General features: G+C 40.0%; 1 protein-coding gene and 1 pseudogene across 4 annotated transcripts in view; one reads left to right on the top strand and one right to left on the bottom strand.

Moving 5' to 3' along the window:
- Window positions 1-20,106, bottom strand: part of POLA1 (DNA polymerase alpha 1, catalytic subunit) — a 313,058-nt gene that overhangs the window by 260,825 nt on the left and 32,127 nt on the right. For all 4 annotated transcript variants that reach the window (XM_074324217.2, XM_074324218.2, XM_019757051.3 and 1 more), the window contains exons 2-10: window positions 16,532-16,656; window positions 12,292-12,388; window positions 11,137-11,217; window positions 3,456-3,568; window positions 2,936-2,998; window positions 2,010-2,102; window positions 1,492-1,579; window positions 973-1,204; window positions 687-865 (exon numbers count right to left, since the gene is read on the bottom strand). In XM_074324217.2, the coding sequence (XP_074180318.2) occupies window positions 687-865; window positions 973-1,204; window positions 1,492-1,579; window positions 2,010-2,102; window positions 2,936-2,998; window positions 3,456-3,568; window positions 11,137-11,217; window positions 12,292-12,388; window positions 16,532-16,656 (1,071 nt within the window). The remainder of the gene's footprint in view (window positions 1-686; window positions 866-972; window positions 1,205-1,491; window positions 1,580-2,009; window positions 2,103-2,935; window positions 2,999-3,455; window positions 3,569-11,136; window positions 11,218-12,291; window positions 12,389-16,531; window positions 16,657-20,106) is intronic.
- Window positions 4,577-5,370, top strand: LOC109461085 (riboflavin kinase-like; annotated as a pseudogene).

Below are 20,106 nucleotides of genomic sequence, written 5' to 3'. Positions count from 1 at the left end.
AAACGAGAGCTAAACTCCTTCATATGGCTTCCACGGTCCATTATCTGGCCTTGGCCTGTATCTCCGACTCCATTTTCTACCAGTTTTGTCATTTGATTCCTGTGCTACAACCACACAGGCCTCAGTGCTTATTGGTTCCTCAGGCTGAAATGCTCTTTCCTCAGACCTGCATGGGCCTCAAATCTCAGCCCAATGGTGGTCTCCTCTGCTGGGCCTTCCCAGGCCATCCTCCAACTTTCTGCTTTTACGTCATCTATCACTTTACCTTATTTATTGCCCATCCCCCCCCCCGTTCCCACGAGAATGTATGTTCCATTAGGGTTGAGAATTTGTCCAGCTTGTTAACCCCATCTCAGTGCCTGGCACACAACAGGATGCTCCATTTGCTAAATAAAGTAACAAACAAATGACTGATTCCATCTAAGGCGCAGAACTGTCACTTCAGATACATCGAAGGTAAACTACAAGCACACATTCCAAAATCACATACACCTGGTTTTCGGACAAAGCGCCTGTGAGGGTTATTCACCCCGCAGCTCCTATCTGTCTGGGCGGCTCATGCACTCTACAGGGACTGAGTGTTGCTCTCTCACTGTGCACGCACGTGAGCAGCGGGCCTGTGCCGACTAATCACTAAAGCACCGACGGGCACGGCGCTGTTCCATAAAGACATCTGGTAAGATTACCTGGCTGGTTGTACTGATCTTCATAGGCATCCAGCCAATAAAACTGAAGCACTTGTTCCTCATCCTCTCCCTTTACCAGCGGGAGTTTACTGGAATCCACTTGAACGTCCTGGGCTGAAAAACTGCTGTCATCTTCCCTGTCGATGTCCCAACAAGAGTCATCTGGTAGAAAACTCCCTCTGCCAAAAAAAAAAAAAAAAAAAAAGAAGCTTCCTTTTCAAAAACCTTTCAAAATCCAACAGAATCACTGTAGCGCTACTTGCCAGAAACATCCTAAAATACTTACAGGCAGGACGTGGTCCCTTTCTGGGGATCTGCCTCAGCTTTCACCCCCTTTGCTGGCTCACTCTCTTGATCCCGAGTCTTGGCAGCCACAGGCTCCATGTCCACCTCCTCAGCTTCCATGGGCTCATCAAAGTCTGCATCATCAAAATCCACTGCCGCTGACTCCTCCTGGTCTTGTTGACACGGGGCCGGCACTGGCTCTGCTGTAGGACACGGGGCCGGCACTGGCTTTGCTGTGGGCATCACCACACATTTCCATCAGGGCCCATGGCCACCAAGCACAAAGGCTTCCCTGGCACAGCAAATACAGCCTACCTTCTTCTCACACTGTACCTGCATTTCTCGTCAATCTCTAAATTGGATGTGTTTAACTTTTATTGCTACGAATTCAAATCCTTCCCACTTAAACTTGCTAACACAATTCCTTCAAAATCGCCTCCACTTCCCCTTCACGGGGCCACCATTTTTGACAGCACTTTGCAACTGTTCCACTCCCTTTTCTGCCCGACATCAGACTTACCAGCAAACCGAGCACGTTTAAGAGGAACAAGAGTTAATGGAGGCTCCTTCCTTGAGACAGGCGAATCAGTTTTTCCTGAAGGAACTGCCTGTAAATGTTTTGAAATGTTTAGTCGGTTAGACCTGCATACTAAAAATATGCCCACTGTCCTACCCTGATCAGAGATAATGACAGTTCCCACTTATAAAATGATTTTGCGTATTATTAATATAACAGCTTCAATTATTTTACTGTTACCTAGGTTTATAAAAAAAATACTTGCTTCCAGGAGGAAAATTATTACATTTACCACAGTTGTAATACCTATAATAAACACACACTAGCTACTATAAAATTTACAATGAAAAAAGCAGGCACATGCTATTTTTGAAACACATGAAACTATATAATGAAATGGGAGTCCTAATTTAAAACAAGAATCAACAAATTCAAAGGCATTTCCCTCACATAGAAAAGCAACCAAATAAGTTTTAAGCAATAACATAAATCACGTTTGACGGCATCTCCACACACTTTACCTTGGGGGTGTGCACAGAGAAAGGATTCATTGGAGCCTCGATGGATCGTTTTTTCTTCAGTGTTATTACGGGCGGTGGAGTTGTATAAGGTGTCTAAAAGGAGGGGTAAGACAGACATTCGTTGCCGTGCTTGGTTTACCCCAAGACAGAAAAAGTACATTTCTTCCCCCACTGAAGTCCAATGAGCAAAGCATGTTTTACCTTCCCTGCTCCCCCCTACAGATCTATGTTCGTGCACTGCGGTTACTATAGCAACAATATCAGAGTCACTAGAAAACCAGAATAGACATTGAATCCACCCCTCACCAATTTTTTCCTTTTAAAACTTAACATACTTTTCCCTTACCCTCCCAGAATATTACATTTAAAAAACTGTCAAGCTAGAACTCCATGGTGCTGGTGTTAGTCATTTTAATCAAGGGTCACTTAGAAAGATGGACACCTCTAAATGAGACTTTAGTCTTTATGTGAAGTAGCCAAGTTGCAAATTCCCGGTACAGCTGAGCCTGAGTTCTCTCAGGGGCAGCTCACTGACTCTTCCTACGCTCCCACTTGGAATTCAAGAGAAGGATTTCATACCTGACCGTACAGACTGACAGACTTCAATCTATTTCAGGAACATCCACTGCAGCAACTGAGTGCAAGCAGTGTGCATTCCCCGAAGTGACTCGTGTGTATTCTTACTACCTCAAACGTGCCCCCATGTAGCTCTACCTACAAAATCACACAGCTTGTAACAGCTAGAAACTACTCCCCTAAAATGGTGAGAAGAAACCAATCGGAACTGTTGTTTTAAGAGTTTGGGGTTTTTTTGTGGTGGTGGTGGTGTTGTCACTGCATTGTTTTAAAATTCTGTTTCCTATAATTACTGAATTGTTTCTTTAGCCATGTCCCCTGCATATTTGACAATCCTGAGATTCACTTACCTCGGTGGTCAGATCTTGTAGAATGTCACCTAGCAGACCATCCTTGGACAAGTCTACAGTTTTCTGGAAGTTACAAAGGAAGGTAGAATGAGAAAGCCATGCACTTCCCATTTCTCAGACCACATGTCTGAGAAAGGAAGAACCTAACCCAGTCAGTCTTTGCTTCTTCAGTCCTTACTCTGAGTGCTCATCTACTATTCACAGATCTTAACAATCACCTGTATGTATGTACATAACTCTCAAAATTAGAGCTCCCACCCTCCTTCCATGATCCTCCTTGTTAATCACTAAAATAAACAGTCAGTTCAGCTTTTCAATTCAATCTTCTTTTCTACCTCCAAGTTCCAACCACTGGGGTACCCAGATTCATCTAGAAATCTACTTTCAGTGACTGAAATTAAGACAATACTGCTCAAGTATTTGAGCTCCAATATACTGAGCACCTAATATCTGTATAATCAAATATTAAATTTGTTTCACAAAGGAAAAGGCAACAATCTAAGAAAAACATAAAACTCACATCTGTGGTTTTCTTCCCAGCACTAGCAATAAACATCGACTTGATATTGTTTGGCTTTGTCACCGCAGCCTTCTTTACATTCCTCTTTTCTTTGTTGTGTGCTTTATCTTTTCCTGTTGGAATATAATTCAGAAACATGTACTGGCAAAAATTAAAATGGAAAACTGAAAGCCTAGTCAGCTGCTCTATGAGAATTTGAGAAGAAAAACGTTAAGAATTCAAAATACAAGAATATGACATTTTATGCAAGGTACACAGGGAAGACTCTTTTAAACAAGCTTAATTCAGGAAAACCTGGGCTGAATGTTATTTCAAAAACTGATGAAAGACAGGGAAAATATTTGGTTGAGTTATTAAGTATGACTGTTTAATTGCTATTGTTAATGTGAATAAAAAGCTTTCTGGGGGGGGGGTGTTTTCCCCATAGAAATAAAAAGATCACATTCATCTGGAAACAGAGGATTGGCCTAGCAGCCTTCATGACATGACTTTTTAGAGCTATACTGAATCTGACAGGAAAACTGAACTGTGAATAAAATAAGATTACCAGTTACGATATTGTAGCATCCTAATTTCCATTTTATGAAGAACAGCAACGAGACACATGCAATATGTCATAGCAACACTAAACAGACATTTGCACAATAAAGAACAACTTGTGCCGTGTTGTCTCTTATGACCATGAATACATAAATCACCTATGAACTCTTTTAATACTGTCAATTTTACTCTCACTTTCTGATTTATCCCAGAGCAGTCTCCACCTCAAAAAGACCTAGAACAAATAGTTAATAGTGTGGTAGAGGGATATAAATACACATACCAGATGAAACAGAAAACAGAGTCCATCCAGAAAAAGACACTACCCATAAAAATTTATTATACAATAAAGATGGCATCTCATATCACTGGAAAAAAGAGGGACTTTTTAATACGTAGTGCCAATTATCCATTTGTAAAGAAAGTAGCCAGTATAAACACCAAAGAGATCACAGATCAAATTTTTTTTAAATGAAACTGTACAAATACGTTAATAAAAAAGACGAATTCCTGGAGTCGCCCGGCAGCTTCTGTTGGGTCAACAGCGTGAGGGGCTTGCCATGGAGCATCACCAGCGCCTCCTGGCCCATTGCTGGCGGCATCCGCCTGGCAGCTGAGCTCCTGCCCATGTCCCTGGGCTTTGGGGGGGGCGGGTCTAAGCACCGCCTCCACAGTGGCTCCTTCGGACCTGCAGATGCCGCCATAGCTCATGCCCCAAGCAGGCAGCATCACAAAGCGCACCTGTCTTACTTCCGCCGCCGCCAAGTGGTGCAGGGCTTTGGCTGTGGCTCCAAGCAGCTGGATATCCCCACAGCTATCTGAATAGTGGATAATCCACTGGCATTTATTATGGTTGGGCCCGTATTGGAAGTGGAAATGTCCATAAGATTGTGCTGAGCATAGAATGGAACCCACCATACAAGAGTTCAAAGAAGTCCATGGAAACTCACATCATGCATCCCTTCAAAGAGGACTTCTACCGTGTTTCCCCGAAAATAAGACCTAGCTGGACAATCAGCTCTAATGCGTCTTTTGGAGCAAAAATTAATATAATACCCGGTCTTATTTTACTATAAGACCGGGTTTTATATAAGACCAGGTATAATATAATACAATATAATACCGGGTCTTGTAATTAGAACCGATTGTCCGGCTAGGTCTTATTTTCGGGGAAACATGGTATGGAGAAATCCTCAATGTGGCCATTGTTGGCTACCACAGACCAGAAAAGAACTTTGATTCTTTAGTTACTTATTTCAGCAATTCACGGTAATAGTGAGGAAGCTATGAAATGACTAGATTTACCGGAACATTTGAAACTCAAAGAAGACAATTTCTTCCAGGTTCCTAAGAGTAAATAATGAACGGCCACTGATGAAAAAAATCATCGTATTTATTCATTCACTGTTTTCTAGTATTTTACTGCTCATAATTATGCAGTCTCATCTTGGTTATATTTTTAAAATCAAACATTTTCCTACAGCTGTGAATTCTTTTAAACAGTACAATGTAGTTACCACATTATGCTTCAACTGTTCAATTAAACCCATCATGCTACAGTACTAAAAAGATTCATTTTAAAAATCAAGATTCTTTTTATATAACATGTTGATTAAAATTTACCACTAGAAAGGTCTTAAGTGCTTTATAATGGAAATGAAATGTATATAGCTATGGGTAAAAAGACAAGTCACTAGTTTGAGATGAAAACTGTAATTCCCATGGTAAAGTACTAGTACACATGTACCTGTATAGCATGTGCTGCTCAACAGAGAAGGCTTATGAAAGTAAATGCATTAAACAGAGGGTTGATAGTTTATTATAAACCTAAGGGGGAAAATTCACACTTTGTATTTTTGATATTTTGTGCATTAATATATTATCACAAACACGAACACTTGCGACATTTTATTTTAGTCATTTCCTTTATGAGGTCATATCATTGTATTGTGTTCATTTTTGTTGCAGCTGCCTCGGTTCTAAATGATCTAGACTCCCTCTGCCTATCATTTTTTATCTGTCTTTTAAAACATTAAAATGAGTGTTTTTCGAGGGAACAAAGGGCAAATTCCTTTGTAACGTGGGTGAGGGAAACTCTAATTATGATTCAAAATCCATTTGCAAGAAAAAAAGATGAATAAATTCAGTTACTCCAGAAACAAGTTTAAAGACAAAACAGGAGAATATTTCTGCAATGTTTCACAGATAAAGGACCAATTTCACCGATATGAAAAAAAAGCCCCAAAACCCAAAGGGAATGTGGCTAATAAACACAAATATGCGGTTCACATAAAAATATAGGCATACTTCATTTTATTGTTTTGCTTTATTGTGCTTCACAGATATTGCATTTTTTACAAACTAAAGACAAGACCCTCCACCAGCAAAAAGATTACGACTCGCTTTGTGATACTCACTTTATTTCGGTGGTCTGACACAGAACCCACAATACCTCTGAGATACGCCTGTATACAGATAAACAGCTACTAAGTTTTATGAAAAGATGCCTAACTTCATGTGTAAAAGAAATGCAAATTAAAATCACACCAAGACGCTATTTATCATGTATTAGAGTGGCAAATATTGAGAAGCTTGACAACACTGTTGGCGACACCACAGGGTCTAAACAGACACTCATTGTTCATGGGACTGTAAAATGGGACGACGCCTATTGAGAAGAATTTGGCAATATCTCATAAAATTTCACGTGCATTTACTTTCTGACCCAGCAATCCCTTTTCTAGGAATTTTCCTTGGGGAAAACACCATTTGCAATTATTCAGTGCGGTATTATTTGTCATAGCAAATTACTAAGAATCTAAATGTCTATCAAGGAAACAATTTGAATACACCATGATACATCCATACAATGGAATACTATGTAGCTAGGTAGAAATAAGCAAATAAAAAAGAAAGATCTCTGTGTGCTAATATGGAACAATTTTCAAAATATCTTAAGTGAAAAAACACAAAGTACTAAAGTATCTATAGAAAATATATTTTGTATAAGAAAGAAAAGGAAATAAAATATATAGACACACAATTCCACTCCTGGGTATATACCCAAAAGAACTAAAAACAGGTGTTCAAACAAAAACTTGCACATGAATGCTCATAGGAGCATTATTCACAATAACCAAAAATTAGAAACAACCCAAATTCCATCAACTAATAAATGGATGAATGAAATGTGGTGTATTCATGCACTGGAATATTATTCAGCCATAATAAGGAATACAGTACTAATACACACTACAACATGAATGAACCTTGAAAACATTATGATAAATGAAAGAAGCCAGCTACAAATGGCCACTTGTTGTATCATTTCATTTATATGAAATATTCAAAATAGGCAAACCCATAGAGATAAAAAGCAGATTAATAGTTGCCAGAGGCTGGTGAAAGAGAGACTGGGGAATGCCTGCTTAATGGTTTCCATCTGGGCTGATAAAAAATGTTCCAAAACTAGATAACGGTCATGGCTGCAAACATCATTAATGTATTAAATGTCACTAATGATAAATTTTATGTTGTGTGCATTTTATCACAATAAAAAAGGCATTTTTCATGTGCCTAAAACTGTGAAAAGGTTTGTAGGACATGTGTGAAAACTCTAAGACAAGAGAACTTATTTTTTTATTGAGATCATTTGGCTTCAGAAAAAGAAATATGAATAAATGGTCAAAATGTTTAGTATACGAAATATAGGTCCTAATCATAGAGTAGCAAAAGAGAAGGTCAATACTGGTTTAAATAGCAAGGAAGGCTTCAATCACACCATTGAAGATGAGCAGGATTTAGACAGGAGGACAAAAAGAAACAGAAAGACTAGCAGTCAACATTTGAGGTGGAATTCTTTCACAATTTTAGTGCTTGTTTTATTTGTTTTCCCACTGTTTTTCTTTCATTGGGACTCAGCTGATATTCTTCTGTCTCTATTTGAAAACTACACGCCGGGAATTGGATCCACACCATGAAGAGTTGACCTTAACTTCTAGGCAAAACTCTACAATTTTTTACATCTTTAAAACAGATTGAAGAATTCCATTTCCCTTCCTAAGATCTTGGGACCTTGTTGGGCTCTTCCTTACACACACTGAAACAGTGAGGCCTTACAGGTGAATGGTGACAAAGCATCGAAGAAAGATTTCTAAGACTAAGCTCTCCTTCAGAATGTCAAGTCATTCTCTTTGCTGATGTTTTACTGGGAAGAGGTTAAGAGGATTATGGAAACAAAGAGATGGCTCATTTATACAACAAATATTGCATACTTCCTTTGCCCTGCTACTGTGACTGGCACTGAGATGACCAGGACATGGTACTTCCCTCAAGAACCTCCCTGTCCAGTCCAACCTCCTAATTTACAGCTGACAAAACTGATGTCCATATATACAGTGGAATATTACTCAGTCATAAGATGAAATACTGCCATTTGCAACAACATGGATGGATCTTGAGGACATCATGCTAAGTGAAATAAGTCAGATGGAAAAAGTCAAAAACCGTATGATTTCATTCATATATGAGTTATAAAACTGAAAGCAACAAATGAACAAGATAAACAAGCGAACGAAAACTCATAGACATAGACAACAGTATGGTGGTTACCAGAGGGTAAGGGAGGGGTGGGGTGAGGTAGAAATGGATAAAGGGGGTCAAATATATGGTGACAGAAAGAGATATGACTCTGAATCTGCTCAACACACACTGTAATATACAGATGATGTATTATAGAATTGTACACATGAAACCTATGTAATTTTATGAAGCAATGTGACCCCAATAAATTTAGGGAAAAAAACGAAGCGGTAGTGGCATCTTCCTCTGAATTTCATTCTACCAGCCTTTCCAAGTGGTTCCATGAAGCACCTAATTGTTTGTATCAAATCCCTTCACTGCCCGAACTCTATAGAGCAACACATCTTCTTGTGACCAATCCCTGCCTGATACTGTATTAGTGTAGAACTGAAGATGTAAAATAGGAGGATAAGTGAGGGAAGTGTATGTGCTTATGCTCCAGAGGGGAGGGAGGTGTGCAAATAAACTGGGATATGAAAGCAAAAATAGCACAAACAAGAAAATGTAAGAGAATGGAAAAACATATCATTCAAATATTAAGTAACGGTGAACAATTTCTGAGGCCGGTATTTTTATAGTTATTTTTTAAAATGTGCATGCTGGTTTATGTGGATCATATTATCACACAGTGTAAAACATAAAAGCTAATAAAATATACTGAGCATCAAACACAAAACAAAACAAAACACTAATGTCCAGAGAGGTGATGGGACTCATTCAAGGTGCTACAGACAATTAACAACACAGAGAACTCTAACACAGGCCTCCTAAGTTCAGTGAGACGAAAAAGCACGTGGGCTCATTTCATTCTCTTCTTCAGGCAGGGGAAGGGATGGTGCTATTGTACACTAAATAAAACTCAAGACACATAAAAACTAAAGTATACTTTGTGCCTTAAAAAATAGCTCTGAAAGACATTATTGGGCTACCTGGGGAAATCTAAATACACACAATATGTTAGATAATATCATGAGAAGGGTATTGTAGCCAAGCAGACAAGTGTCCTTGTTCTTAGGAGGTCACTGCTGAAGCACGTGGAGGTGAAGTGTCATGGTGTCTACAACTTACTTTTGGTAAATTCACCAAAACTAAAGTTTCTGGATGTGGCTGCGAACAGGGAAACAGGAGAAAGTAAACAAATGTTGTAAAGTGTTAATCTACAAATTAGGGTCCAGACTTTCTGAAAAGTGCAAGATAGCACAGAATTTAGGCTTTGTGGCCACATATGTCTCTCTTGCACTGTTTTCTTCTTTACATCTTTCTTTTATAAAAAATGTAAAAACCATTCTTAGGTCAAAGGCTACATTAGTAACTGGCATGATTTCCTTTTGGGGTCATGAAAATGGGAAACTGTGGTGATGGCTGCACAACTCTGCGACTATACTAAATGCCACTGAAACGTATGTACACTTTACACAGGTGAAGTGTATGGCATTTGAATTATATATATCTCAATTGAGCTGTTTAAAAATAAACTGGCTGTGAGTGGACCATACTTTGCTGATCCACGATCTAACACTTGGTGGTAATAATTAACTAAACAAACAAACAAATAAAAACAAATGCTGAAGAGAATTTCCCCTTCTCATTTGACAGGAACTACTCATAAATCAGGCTTGTTTACTCAAAAAATGTTTGCCAATAACTGTGTAGCTAAGAAAATGTGACACACATCCATTCATTATCATTTTAAATTTCAATTAAACAAAGCAAGTTGATTACTCTAAGTTCTAAACCTTGTTGTAGTACTGTACTATTCTCAAAGAGCTAAAATTCTAACTACAGTACTTCAGTAGGAATTAAAAGACATCACTTATTGTCGCAGCCCTCAAAATCAGTAAGTTTACAATGACCACATGAGGGGCAGCCAGATAGCTCAGTTGGTTAGAGCGAGAGCTCTCAACAACTGGGTTGCCGGTTCAATTCCCACATGGGCCAGTGAGCTGCGCCCTCCACAACCAGATTGAAGACAACGAGCTGCCACTGAGCTTCCAGAGGGGTGGCCAGATGGCTCAGTCGGTTATAGCGCGAGCTCTCAACAACAAGGTTGCTGGTTCAATTCCCGCATGGGATGGTGGGCTGCGCCCCCTGCAACTAAAGATTGAAAATGGTGACTGGACTTAGAGCAGAGCTGCGCCCTCCATGACTAGATTGAAGAACAATGACTTGGAGCTGATGGGCCCTGGAGAAACACACTGTTCCCCAATATTCCCCAAAATTTTTAAAAAAAGAGAGAAAATAAAGGCGACATACTTTAAAAAATAAATAAATAAAATAAAATGACCACACAACTGAAAATTCCAAAATAAGTAAAAGACAAAATTCTTTGGACAACAGAGACGTGAAATTTCATTTCCTGGTGATATTTTTGCATTTTACATTTAATTTTCCACATAATTATGCTTCTCTCAATAACAGAACATTTTCTACACCTTAAAACAACTGTGGTAGGTCCTTTTCCCTTAGAGGAAACAGTATCAAAGTACTAAAGTCATCTCAAATTTTACACAATTCTTTAAATCTCAAAATGGCACTGTCTTAAAAAACAAAATGTAGGTACCTTTCTCATGGGACTCAAGGGCATCATCTGCAAGGTCATCATCAAAAATCTCTCGGCCATCCTCCACATAACCAATACCATCTGCAGGAACAAAATTTAATACTGAGATCAAGTTTCTAAAAGTGGCCAATAATATTTCAGCCATTAACAAACAAACAAAAACCTTTATACCCACTCAGGCATTCTCCTGGCCTGTGTCCTTTTTAAGTGCAGCAGAATCCTGTTTAAACAAGTGTCAGACAAAACACAGCATCCACACAGGTTTCTGAGTCAAAACCAAAGGATATACGACACAGGCATCCCTCGTCTTACTCCACTTCCCTTTATTGTGCTTCACAGATGTTGGGTTTTTTACAACTTAAAGGCAACACCCTCCACCAGCAAAGACTGCAACTCACTTTATTGTGATACTTGCTTTATTGCAGTGGTCTGGAACCGAACCTGCAACCTCACTGATGGACACGTATGCCCGTACCAACTGAGGTCAGCGAGGGAAATGACGTGGCCCACAGAATCAAAGTTTGCCACAGTAGGATACTTTACAGTAGGCTTACTCCACCAAAAGAATAAAACATACAAGAATCCAATGACAAGCCCAGAAAAGCACCTCAGTCTACAGGGAAAACTGGCCATATAGCCGAATCCAACTATAGACATAGAAACATAAATACAGTCACAGGCGCAGCCTACAGCTCTTCCCTGAGGTCAGCATTCACATGCCCCAGAAGTCACACCGCAGCAGCAGGAACCATGAGCTATCCATGAGGGGCGTAGGAACGTCAGGACTCCCCTTCGTGTGGTGCTTTCCACTGCCCGAGGTACTCCTCACAGCCATTCTGTGAGGCAGGCAGTTTTCTTATCCCCACAGACGTGGGGATTCCACCCAACTGTGTGGCTCCACCCAATGTCTACACAGCCATTTCCTGGAGGATTTATACTATATCCTTAGGTGTGTGCCTGGATTCTCCAAAATGCCCCAAAGAAACTATTGTGCTGCTTCCACGCCCTCAAATACTGTATTTGAGGAAAATCCAAGCCAAATGTATGATCTTAACAGAGCCTTACATCTGCCCCTGCAAAGCAGCAACTCCACCACATGAGAATGGAGGAGATGCATCTGAGACAGTGCCTGGCGTGCAATTTCTTCCCACGTACCGTCATCCACGATCCAGTCATCATCCTGGCGGGCCTGAACCAGCCTCGAATACTGTTCTTCATCGACCTCTTCATACACACTTGTGAAATCCTCAACCTGCCATCATACAAGTTTGAGAAAGCTTCAAATGGAGTGAAAGTGTTAAATAGCTCTGATGAAAAAAATTGTCAAAATTGAAACTGGAATGGCAGCCTGAAGAAGTAGCTGCAACCAAATCATGAGTTCTGACACTCAACACCACTACACGGTTTTCCTTAAATAGACATCAATTAGCTGAGTATTCCTTTTAGGTGGGTGTTAACATAAGATATTAAATGATTCCATTAGCATAATACACTTGTCACACCATCAATTACTCATCTACTTCATAAAAAACAAACTGAATTATAGCCAATTCTTCATTAGCTGCTTTGGGGATTATTCACTTATAATTTCTAGACCGGTTTCTCCTGTCTGTAAGGCATGCCACCTCCCTCTCCACTAGCTCATGTTGCCCTGTGAACAGATGGTAATTTTAGTAACTGTTCAACCAACCAAATATAATTCAAAATGAAATACCTCCCCTCTTCATCCGTTAGCAAAACATATTCTATATTCTGCAGGTACACTACAAACGGCTTTTGAGTGATTTCTGTTTGAATTATCACTGATCCCCCACCATTCTCAGGTGTCGATACTGCAGAGACAAAGGCTGAGCTACTGGAAGCAAGTGAGTGTCCATCAACAGACAAATGGATAAAGATGTTATCTATACACACAATGGAATAGTACTGAGCCATAAAAAAGAATGTAGCCTTGCCATTTGCAACAACATGGATGAACCTTGAGGGCATTATGTTAAGTGAAATAAGTCAGACAGAGAAAAGACAAATACCGTATGATTTCACTTAGATGTGGAATCTAAAAAACAAAACCAGACTCATAGGTACAGAGAACAGACTGATAGTTGCGGGGGCGGGGGGGGGGGTGAAGTGAATCAACAGATACAGACTTCCAGATATAAAATAAATAAGTCATGGGAATGTAGTACACAGCGTGGGGAATATAAACCATAATATTCTATCAACTTTGCATGCTGACAAATGGTAACTAGACTTATTATGGTAATCATTGTGTAATGTATACAAAGTCAAATCGCTATACTGAACCTGAAACTTAATCTAATACTGTATGTCAATTATACTTCAATTGGAAAAAACAAAGGGCGGCCGGGTGGCTCAGTTGGTTAGAACGTGAGTTCTTAACAACAAAGTTGCCAGTTCAGTTCCCGCATGGGATGGTGGGCTGCGCCCCCTGCAACTAAAGATTGAAAGCAGCGAATGGACTTGGAGCTGAGCTGTGCCCTCCACAACTAGATGGAAGGACAGCGACTTGGAGCTGATGGGCCCTGGAGAAACACACTGTTCCCCAATATTCCCCAATAAAGTTTATTAAAAAATCAACGAAAACAAACAAACAAAAAACACTGAGCTACTTGGAGAGCAAGTCCAGAGAGTGGCAAGTCTTCCAATCACACAAGCTGTCCAACTGCTAGAGGGCCAGAACACCACGAATTACTGGCATAAATAGAGCAGACCACCTCAACACAGTGGAAGCAATAAATGGAACACATACACACCACTGCTACAGCTGCCGTGGTGACAGGCCATCGACTTCCCAGATGAGAATTTGGTGGGCTGGTGAGCAAGAACTCAGATACCTCGTTACAAATTTCCCCCTTCTCTTGAGAGCTCTGCCTTTTCCAGTGGGGCTCGAGAAAATGACTAGCTCCACCTAGGAAGCTAGCACCCTAGGAAAACACACTTGAACAAGGAGCTTTGAGAGCCCAAGGGGCAGAGCTGACTGGATTTCTGCCACACCTACAAGGCTTATAATTACAGGACTAGGCTTAGTTTTCACCTCCTGTTTATTCTACAGAGATCACTAGCAAATATTGATTTGGCCTTCCACCATTTGATAACAGAAACTACCTACCCTACCAAATTAAGTTTTTGACAACCCAAACACAAACTAGTCCAATTAACATTACTGTACTGACCAATTGGGGGAAGCAACTGGCAAGATAATTTTTGTTGGTTGAAGTCTATGAGGCATACTTTGTTTCTTCTTATTTAAGCAACTCACTTATACACTATCAAAAAGTTACCACAAAACTATTTTACAATATCCTTTTGAGTAACAAGTCATTTTGACTTTATCGCTGAAAACATTGCAACTGCTCAGCATGAAATCTTAGAGCCATGCAATTAACATCAGTGATTAAAAGGAAGTCACTCACGTTGCATCAACATCTGAAATACCCCCAAAGAACTCCTTTAGAGAAGTACCCACGTTAAAAATGCTTTACTCCTGCTTTACTGCAATCCTTTCAGCCGCCCTTTATGATCTGGCTGACTCACTTAACTTGAATGAATGGTGCTAAAGGACAAAAATCCTCTTCTACTTGTTTAATTGCCCAATACAGTACAGGCCATGGTTAAACACACATATTCTGAAGCCTGGGTTCAAATCAAGACTCCGCCACTGTGAGCTCAGATAGGTTAGCTGCGAAATACTGTTCATCACAGTATCTAACTTTATATGACTATTGGAAGGATTAAATAAATGAACATATTTGTAAAAGCACTTAGAACAATGTTAGCAAAGTAAATAAACATATTAGTTGTTATAATTTTCTAGTGTTAATTAATCACTTTATGGCCCTGCAGCAGTTAAGATACTCAGAGAACACATTGAAGGTGAAGCCAGATAAGTTGTGCAGACAGTAGCAGCCACTCTGTTTTTACCTGTGGGCCACGGACACTGAATAGAGGAAACAGCCAAACGGGCATAACATTCGACCTTACACCAGGGCGCCGCAGAAGGAAGGCCCAAGTTCCCACCACCACTCACTCCCCTTGCAAATGAAATTAGGAAAAACAATTCTTTCCAAGGAGAAGTAGTGCTTCACTAGACTGCTCAGTACCTTAAGAGTAAAGTAAAAGCAGCTCTGATGTCCTCCAACAAAGTCACGGAACTAACCAAATACAGTGTGCTTAATAAGGAAAAAAATATATGCAAGGTGGGATCCAACAATATGGTGAATGTTTAAATAAAAAAATGTATTACAGTAAAAGACACATTGCCATTAATCCCCCTCAAATATACTCCCCCTCGCTTTGAACACACTTATCCCATCGTTCTTGCCACTTTCTAAAGCAGTTCTGGAAGTCCTCTTTCGTGAGTGTCCTCAATTGTGCTGTAGCGGCTGCCTCGGTGTCTTGAATCAATTCAAAACATTTACTTTTCATGGCCATTTTGATTTGGGGGAAGAGCCAGAAGTCACTCAGTGCCAGAACCAGTGAAAAAGGTGGATGAGGGCACGTCATAATGTTTTTATTTGACAGAAATTGCCATATACCAGAAGCAATGTGTGACACGGAGTGTTGTCATGATGGAGGATGATTTACGGCACATTTTAAAACACACCTTCTCTCAACCGTAGCTCACACCCGACTGACTGCACTGAATAAGCTGAAACTTGTCACACTCTGTTACTAAGGTTCAACATGCCACTTCCCGTATTGAAGATCCCTGCCTTTCCGTTAGATGGCACTCAGCAGCAGCATTCACTGTATTTTGTGATCACAACGGAAAGACGTGTCACACATGGCTTCTGGTACGGCAATTTGTGTCAAATAAAAACATTACGGTGTGTCCTCATCCACCTTATTCACCGGATCTGGTAATGTGCAACTTCTGGCTCTTCCCGAAAGTCAAAGTGACCATGAAAAGAAAACGTTTTGGATCAATTTGGGACATCGAGGCAGCCACGACAGCACAACTAGACACTCACAAAAGAGGACTTCCAGAACTGCTTCAGAAAGTGGCAAGAACAATGGGATAAGTGTGTTTGAAGCGAGGGGGCATATTTTGAGGGGGATTAATGGCAATGTGTCTTTTACTGTAATAAATTTTAATTTAAACATTCACCGTAGTTTTTGATCACACCTCATGTAGCTGCTTTCATTTCAGAATTGTAAAGGCATCTGTAAAGTGCCTCACAGGAACTTTAGGGGTCGAGCAGTCTCTCCATAATCTGTCAATCTACCTCATACCCTTGCTTGTTCAATATTAAGAAATTACTACTGTAACAAGCTTTAAATATATGCATATTTCAAATCAGTGACATAGATGACACAAGACTACCTAAACGCTATGAAATAGATGAAGCACAGCAGAAAAAAAATGGTTACTTACTTCATATTTATACTTCTCACCAGCTTTAGCCTTTTTCAATCTTTCCAGAGCTTCCTGGCGTCCTTTCTTTGATTTCTTTTCTCGCCGGGATCGAGAGACTACAAAGCTTCCTGAATCTGACACAGCTGGGAAAAAAAGCCAAATTTATATAAGGTGTTATGAAATTGTCAGCCATTTTCCCTCAAAAACAGAGGAACTCTTTTCTTCCTCCAAAAAGAGGAAAATACCAAATTCAACTAACTGATATCTCCTAGAGACACTAGAGAAGGGAGATCAGCCATTAGTCCATAACCTTTCCATTAGGAATGAGGGGCGTTAAGTAGTTATAAAAGGACAATTCATTTTGCATTTTATTAATCAACACTTGAAAGGTTTTAAGGAGCACCTGCTCTTTGCAAAGTACTAGGTGCTCTGAGAGACTCAAAGATCAGAAAGATATGCTGCCAATACTCAGAGAACTTAAAATCTAAAATGGAAGTAGCAACTAACTCACTCTAAAACAGTCTTTAGAAGTAATGCATGCCCCAACAGAGGTTCAGATAAAGTATCTAGAACTTCAAAGGAGGGCTAAATTGGGGTATTGGGAGAATTTATCAAAGATGGTTCTGAGGAGATTCTTGATTCCCTCACTGATTTCCAGGCCTTGCTCAGTTGGTTATGACATTAAAGGATGCTAGCAAAAAATTAAAAAGGTTAAACCGTGTTTTGTCAAAAATTACTGAAATACCAGAGGGCCTCGGTGTTCATTCATTTAACTTTTGAATTATTCATGCTTTGGTCATTATAAACTGACCACTTCACCCACATACCAAAAAGATTTCATCCACAGAATTAAGACTTTCATATACCAGCTGATGAATAACCAAGTCAAGTGAGACAGGGCTGCCTGCCAGCCATGAGTTTAGGCTCAACATGATTGCCTTCTATGTCTGTAAAATTGAGTATTTTATTGTATTTGGTGATAATTATTTTATAAAGTGGAGTAGGCACAGTAAAAGAAAAGTATTTATAAAAGGCATCCTAAAAGCTCCCAGCCACTGGAAAATTCACAACAACATTAAGCTGTTTGACTAAGTGTTTCACTGAAATAGAAGATGCAATTCAAAGAACATGTACCAGATGCTGGCAGTCACTATTGAAAACTGTATCTTAAAATTAGAGGCCGTATTTCTTCAAGCTTCCTGGAAATGGAATCTTTCTTTATAACATCTCAGTCTATTGTTTGACTTTCATGTGACTTTTAAATCCATTTTCAGAAAGGCATTAAGTAAAAATTAAGGAATGTAGGTACTTGGTGATGACAGCCACAAAATCTTGGGTGTCACTCAAATGTTTTCCAAAAATCATGAGCAGGCCTACATGAAGAGGTTTTGGAGATTACTGAACATGACCACTGTGAGTGAAAAGTTGGTCTCAGTGTCTTCCCTTTAAGGTTCCTTTAGATTATCCCAACAAAATCTATAGGTCTTCAAATAGACTTACTCCATAGGAAATCATGTGCCACGCTACAGTGACAAAGACACTTTACTTGACTTTAAGCCCCTGTCCTCGAGTGACTTTAAGCCCCTGGCCTCGAGGGGCTTAAAGTCAAGTAAAGCAAAGCACCTGAGGCTCCCACCATCATATAAACAGGGTGCCATATAAAAGGTCAGAACATGATACTGAGGAAATGTAGAAAAGAGAGCTGTTAATTTTGCCTGGGAAATCAGGGAAGGCTTCACAGGAAAGGTTTCCAACACAAACCCAGGAAGAGGAGTAGAATTTCAGCATACAGGGTAAAAAGTGGCACAAGCAGAAGAAAAGGTATGAGCCAGATTACAAAATGACAAAAAGGCAAGGAGTATTCAGAAACTGAGAGAAAGTCAATGTGGAAGGTAAGATATGATGAGACTGTAGAATGAGTGGGAGAATGAGGTTAGGGAGAAGAGCACAAGCCAGCTCTGCCACTTACTGGGTGACAATGAGAACACCAGTTAACCTCTCTGAGCTGCAGTGGCCAGCTGTCTTCTTGTTTTAAGCTGTCCAGCATCTGAACTTGTTTGTGAAATTTCCCCCTTATAAGTCTGATGGGACACAAAGCCCAAGTTCTATTACAGAAGCTGAAAAGGGAAACATTGTTTCCCAGACACCCTCACAGCTAGGGCATGGGCATATAAAATAGGCTCTATGGATAGTCTGCTCAGACTTGAAGTTGGAAGCTACTGTCACAAGGAAAGGGGCGGGCTAAGGGAAAATTCTAGAAGTAGCAACAGCTGCAAGAGGATTAAGTACCTGGGGCAACAGTGCCAGCAATGTTAACTACAGCTATAACCTCAAGCTACGTTAACAAGCTATAACCTCAAGTACTTGGCTGTGGTTGGCAATGACCTCTTCACTGAACCAGTTTTGTGGCACGATTTTAATCACTATTCCTGGCTAAGCAGCCACCAGCTGGCTCTCCCGTCCTCCTGGAGTTTCTGTGAACAACACAATATCCTTCTAGTAAATTCCTTTTCTGTTTAAATCAGCTAGAGTTGGTTCCTATAGCTAGAGGATCCTCAAGGTCCTCCTCTGTGAAATGGGGATAATTAGGTCCGCTTCAGAAAGTTGTTAAGGGTTAAATGAAGGTTCTGTACTCAGCAACATAAGAGAAGCTAATTTAATGTGTGTGTAGATGCAGGGTACACATGTACACACACACACACACACACACACACACACACACACCCTAGTAGTACTGTGGTCTAGCTTCTAGAAAACAAGTAAAGCAAAGCAGCTTTCTCAGGGACGCACCAATATAACACTGCATATAATTCCTATCTTAACTCCATGAAGACAAAAAGCATATCCATCTTACTTACCATTGTAACACCAGAGCCCGGCAGAATGCCTACGCCTAGCAGGTACCTAATAAATACTTGCTGAATGAACCACTGTGCCTGCTTTATTTAATCATTAAATTCTCCCTGATCTCGTTTCATATATAATAACAGCAAGTTATAATAAGACCTTTCAACTTTTCACTGCCACTGTCAAGGTAACCCCACCCTCTAATACTTAAGGAGGAAAAATGGCCTAGATTTTCATTTTTTGGAATATGTCTCCAATGCTTCACGTAGGTAAGTTAGCAAAAAAAGAAGCATGAAAAAAATCAAGTTACAAAAGTTTAAATATTTGGTTCAAAATTACCATCTGGAGTAGCCCCATTGGTTGAGAGCTGGAAAGGAGCAGACCAACACTACCAGCCAGCAACAATCTTTCAGGTAACAATCTTTCAGTCTGCTCTAAAGAAAAAAATTCCAGTCACAACTCCCCAGCAACACTTAATCAACACCATGACTTAAGAGGGGTCTCAAGATTGCACGGTATCCTCCAAAGAGTGATTTCTTGATGCTCACAGATGTCATACTGTTTTTAGGGTGAAGAAACGGCTCAGTGGCAAATCAGGGCTGCAAAGACTGTTCACATACTCACATCCTACATCCCATTTGTAATCCACGCTAGTCGATTCTCCAAAATAAATTGTCTTAAAAAACGTAAGGCTAGAAGAACAAATTGAAATCTCTGATTCACAACTAGGTGAATGCAAAGAAAGC

This window comes from Rhinolophus sinicus, chromosome 18 (assembly GCF_057876585.1).
Source record: "Rhinolophus sinicus isolate RSI-liver-muscle chromosome 18, RSI-T2T, whole genome shotgun sequence".
In the NCBI taxonomy this organism is placed as follows: domain Eukaryota; kingdom Metazoa; phylum Chordata; class Mammalia; order Chiroptera; family Rhinolophidae; genus Rhinolophus; species Rhinolophus sinicus.
Note: the sequence above shows the minus strand (reverse complement) of the source record. Positions and strands in the feature narration are given on the sequence as shown.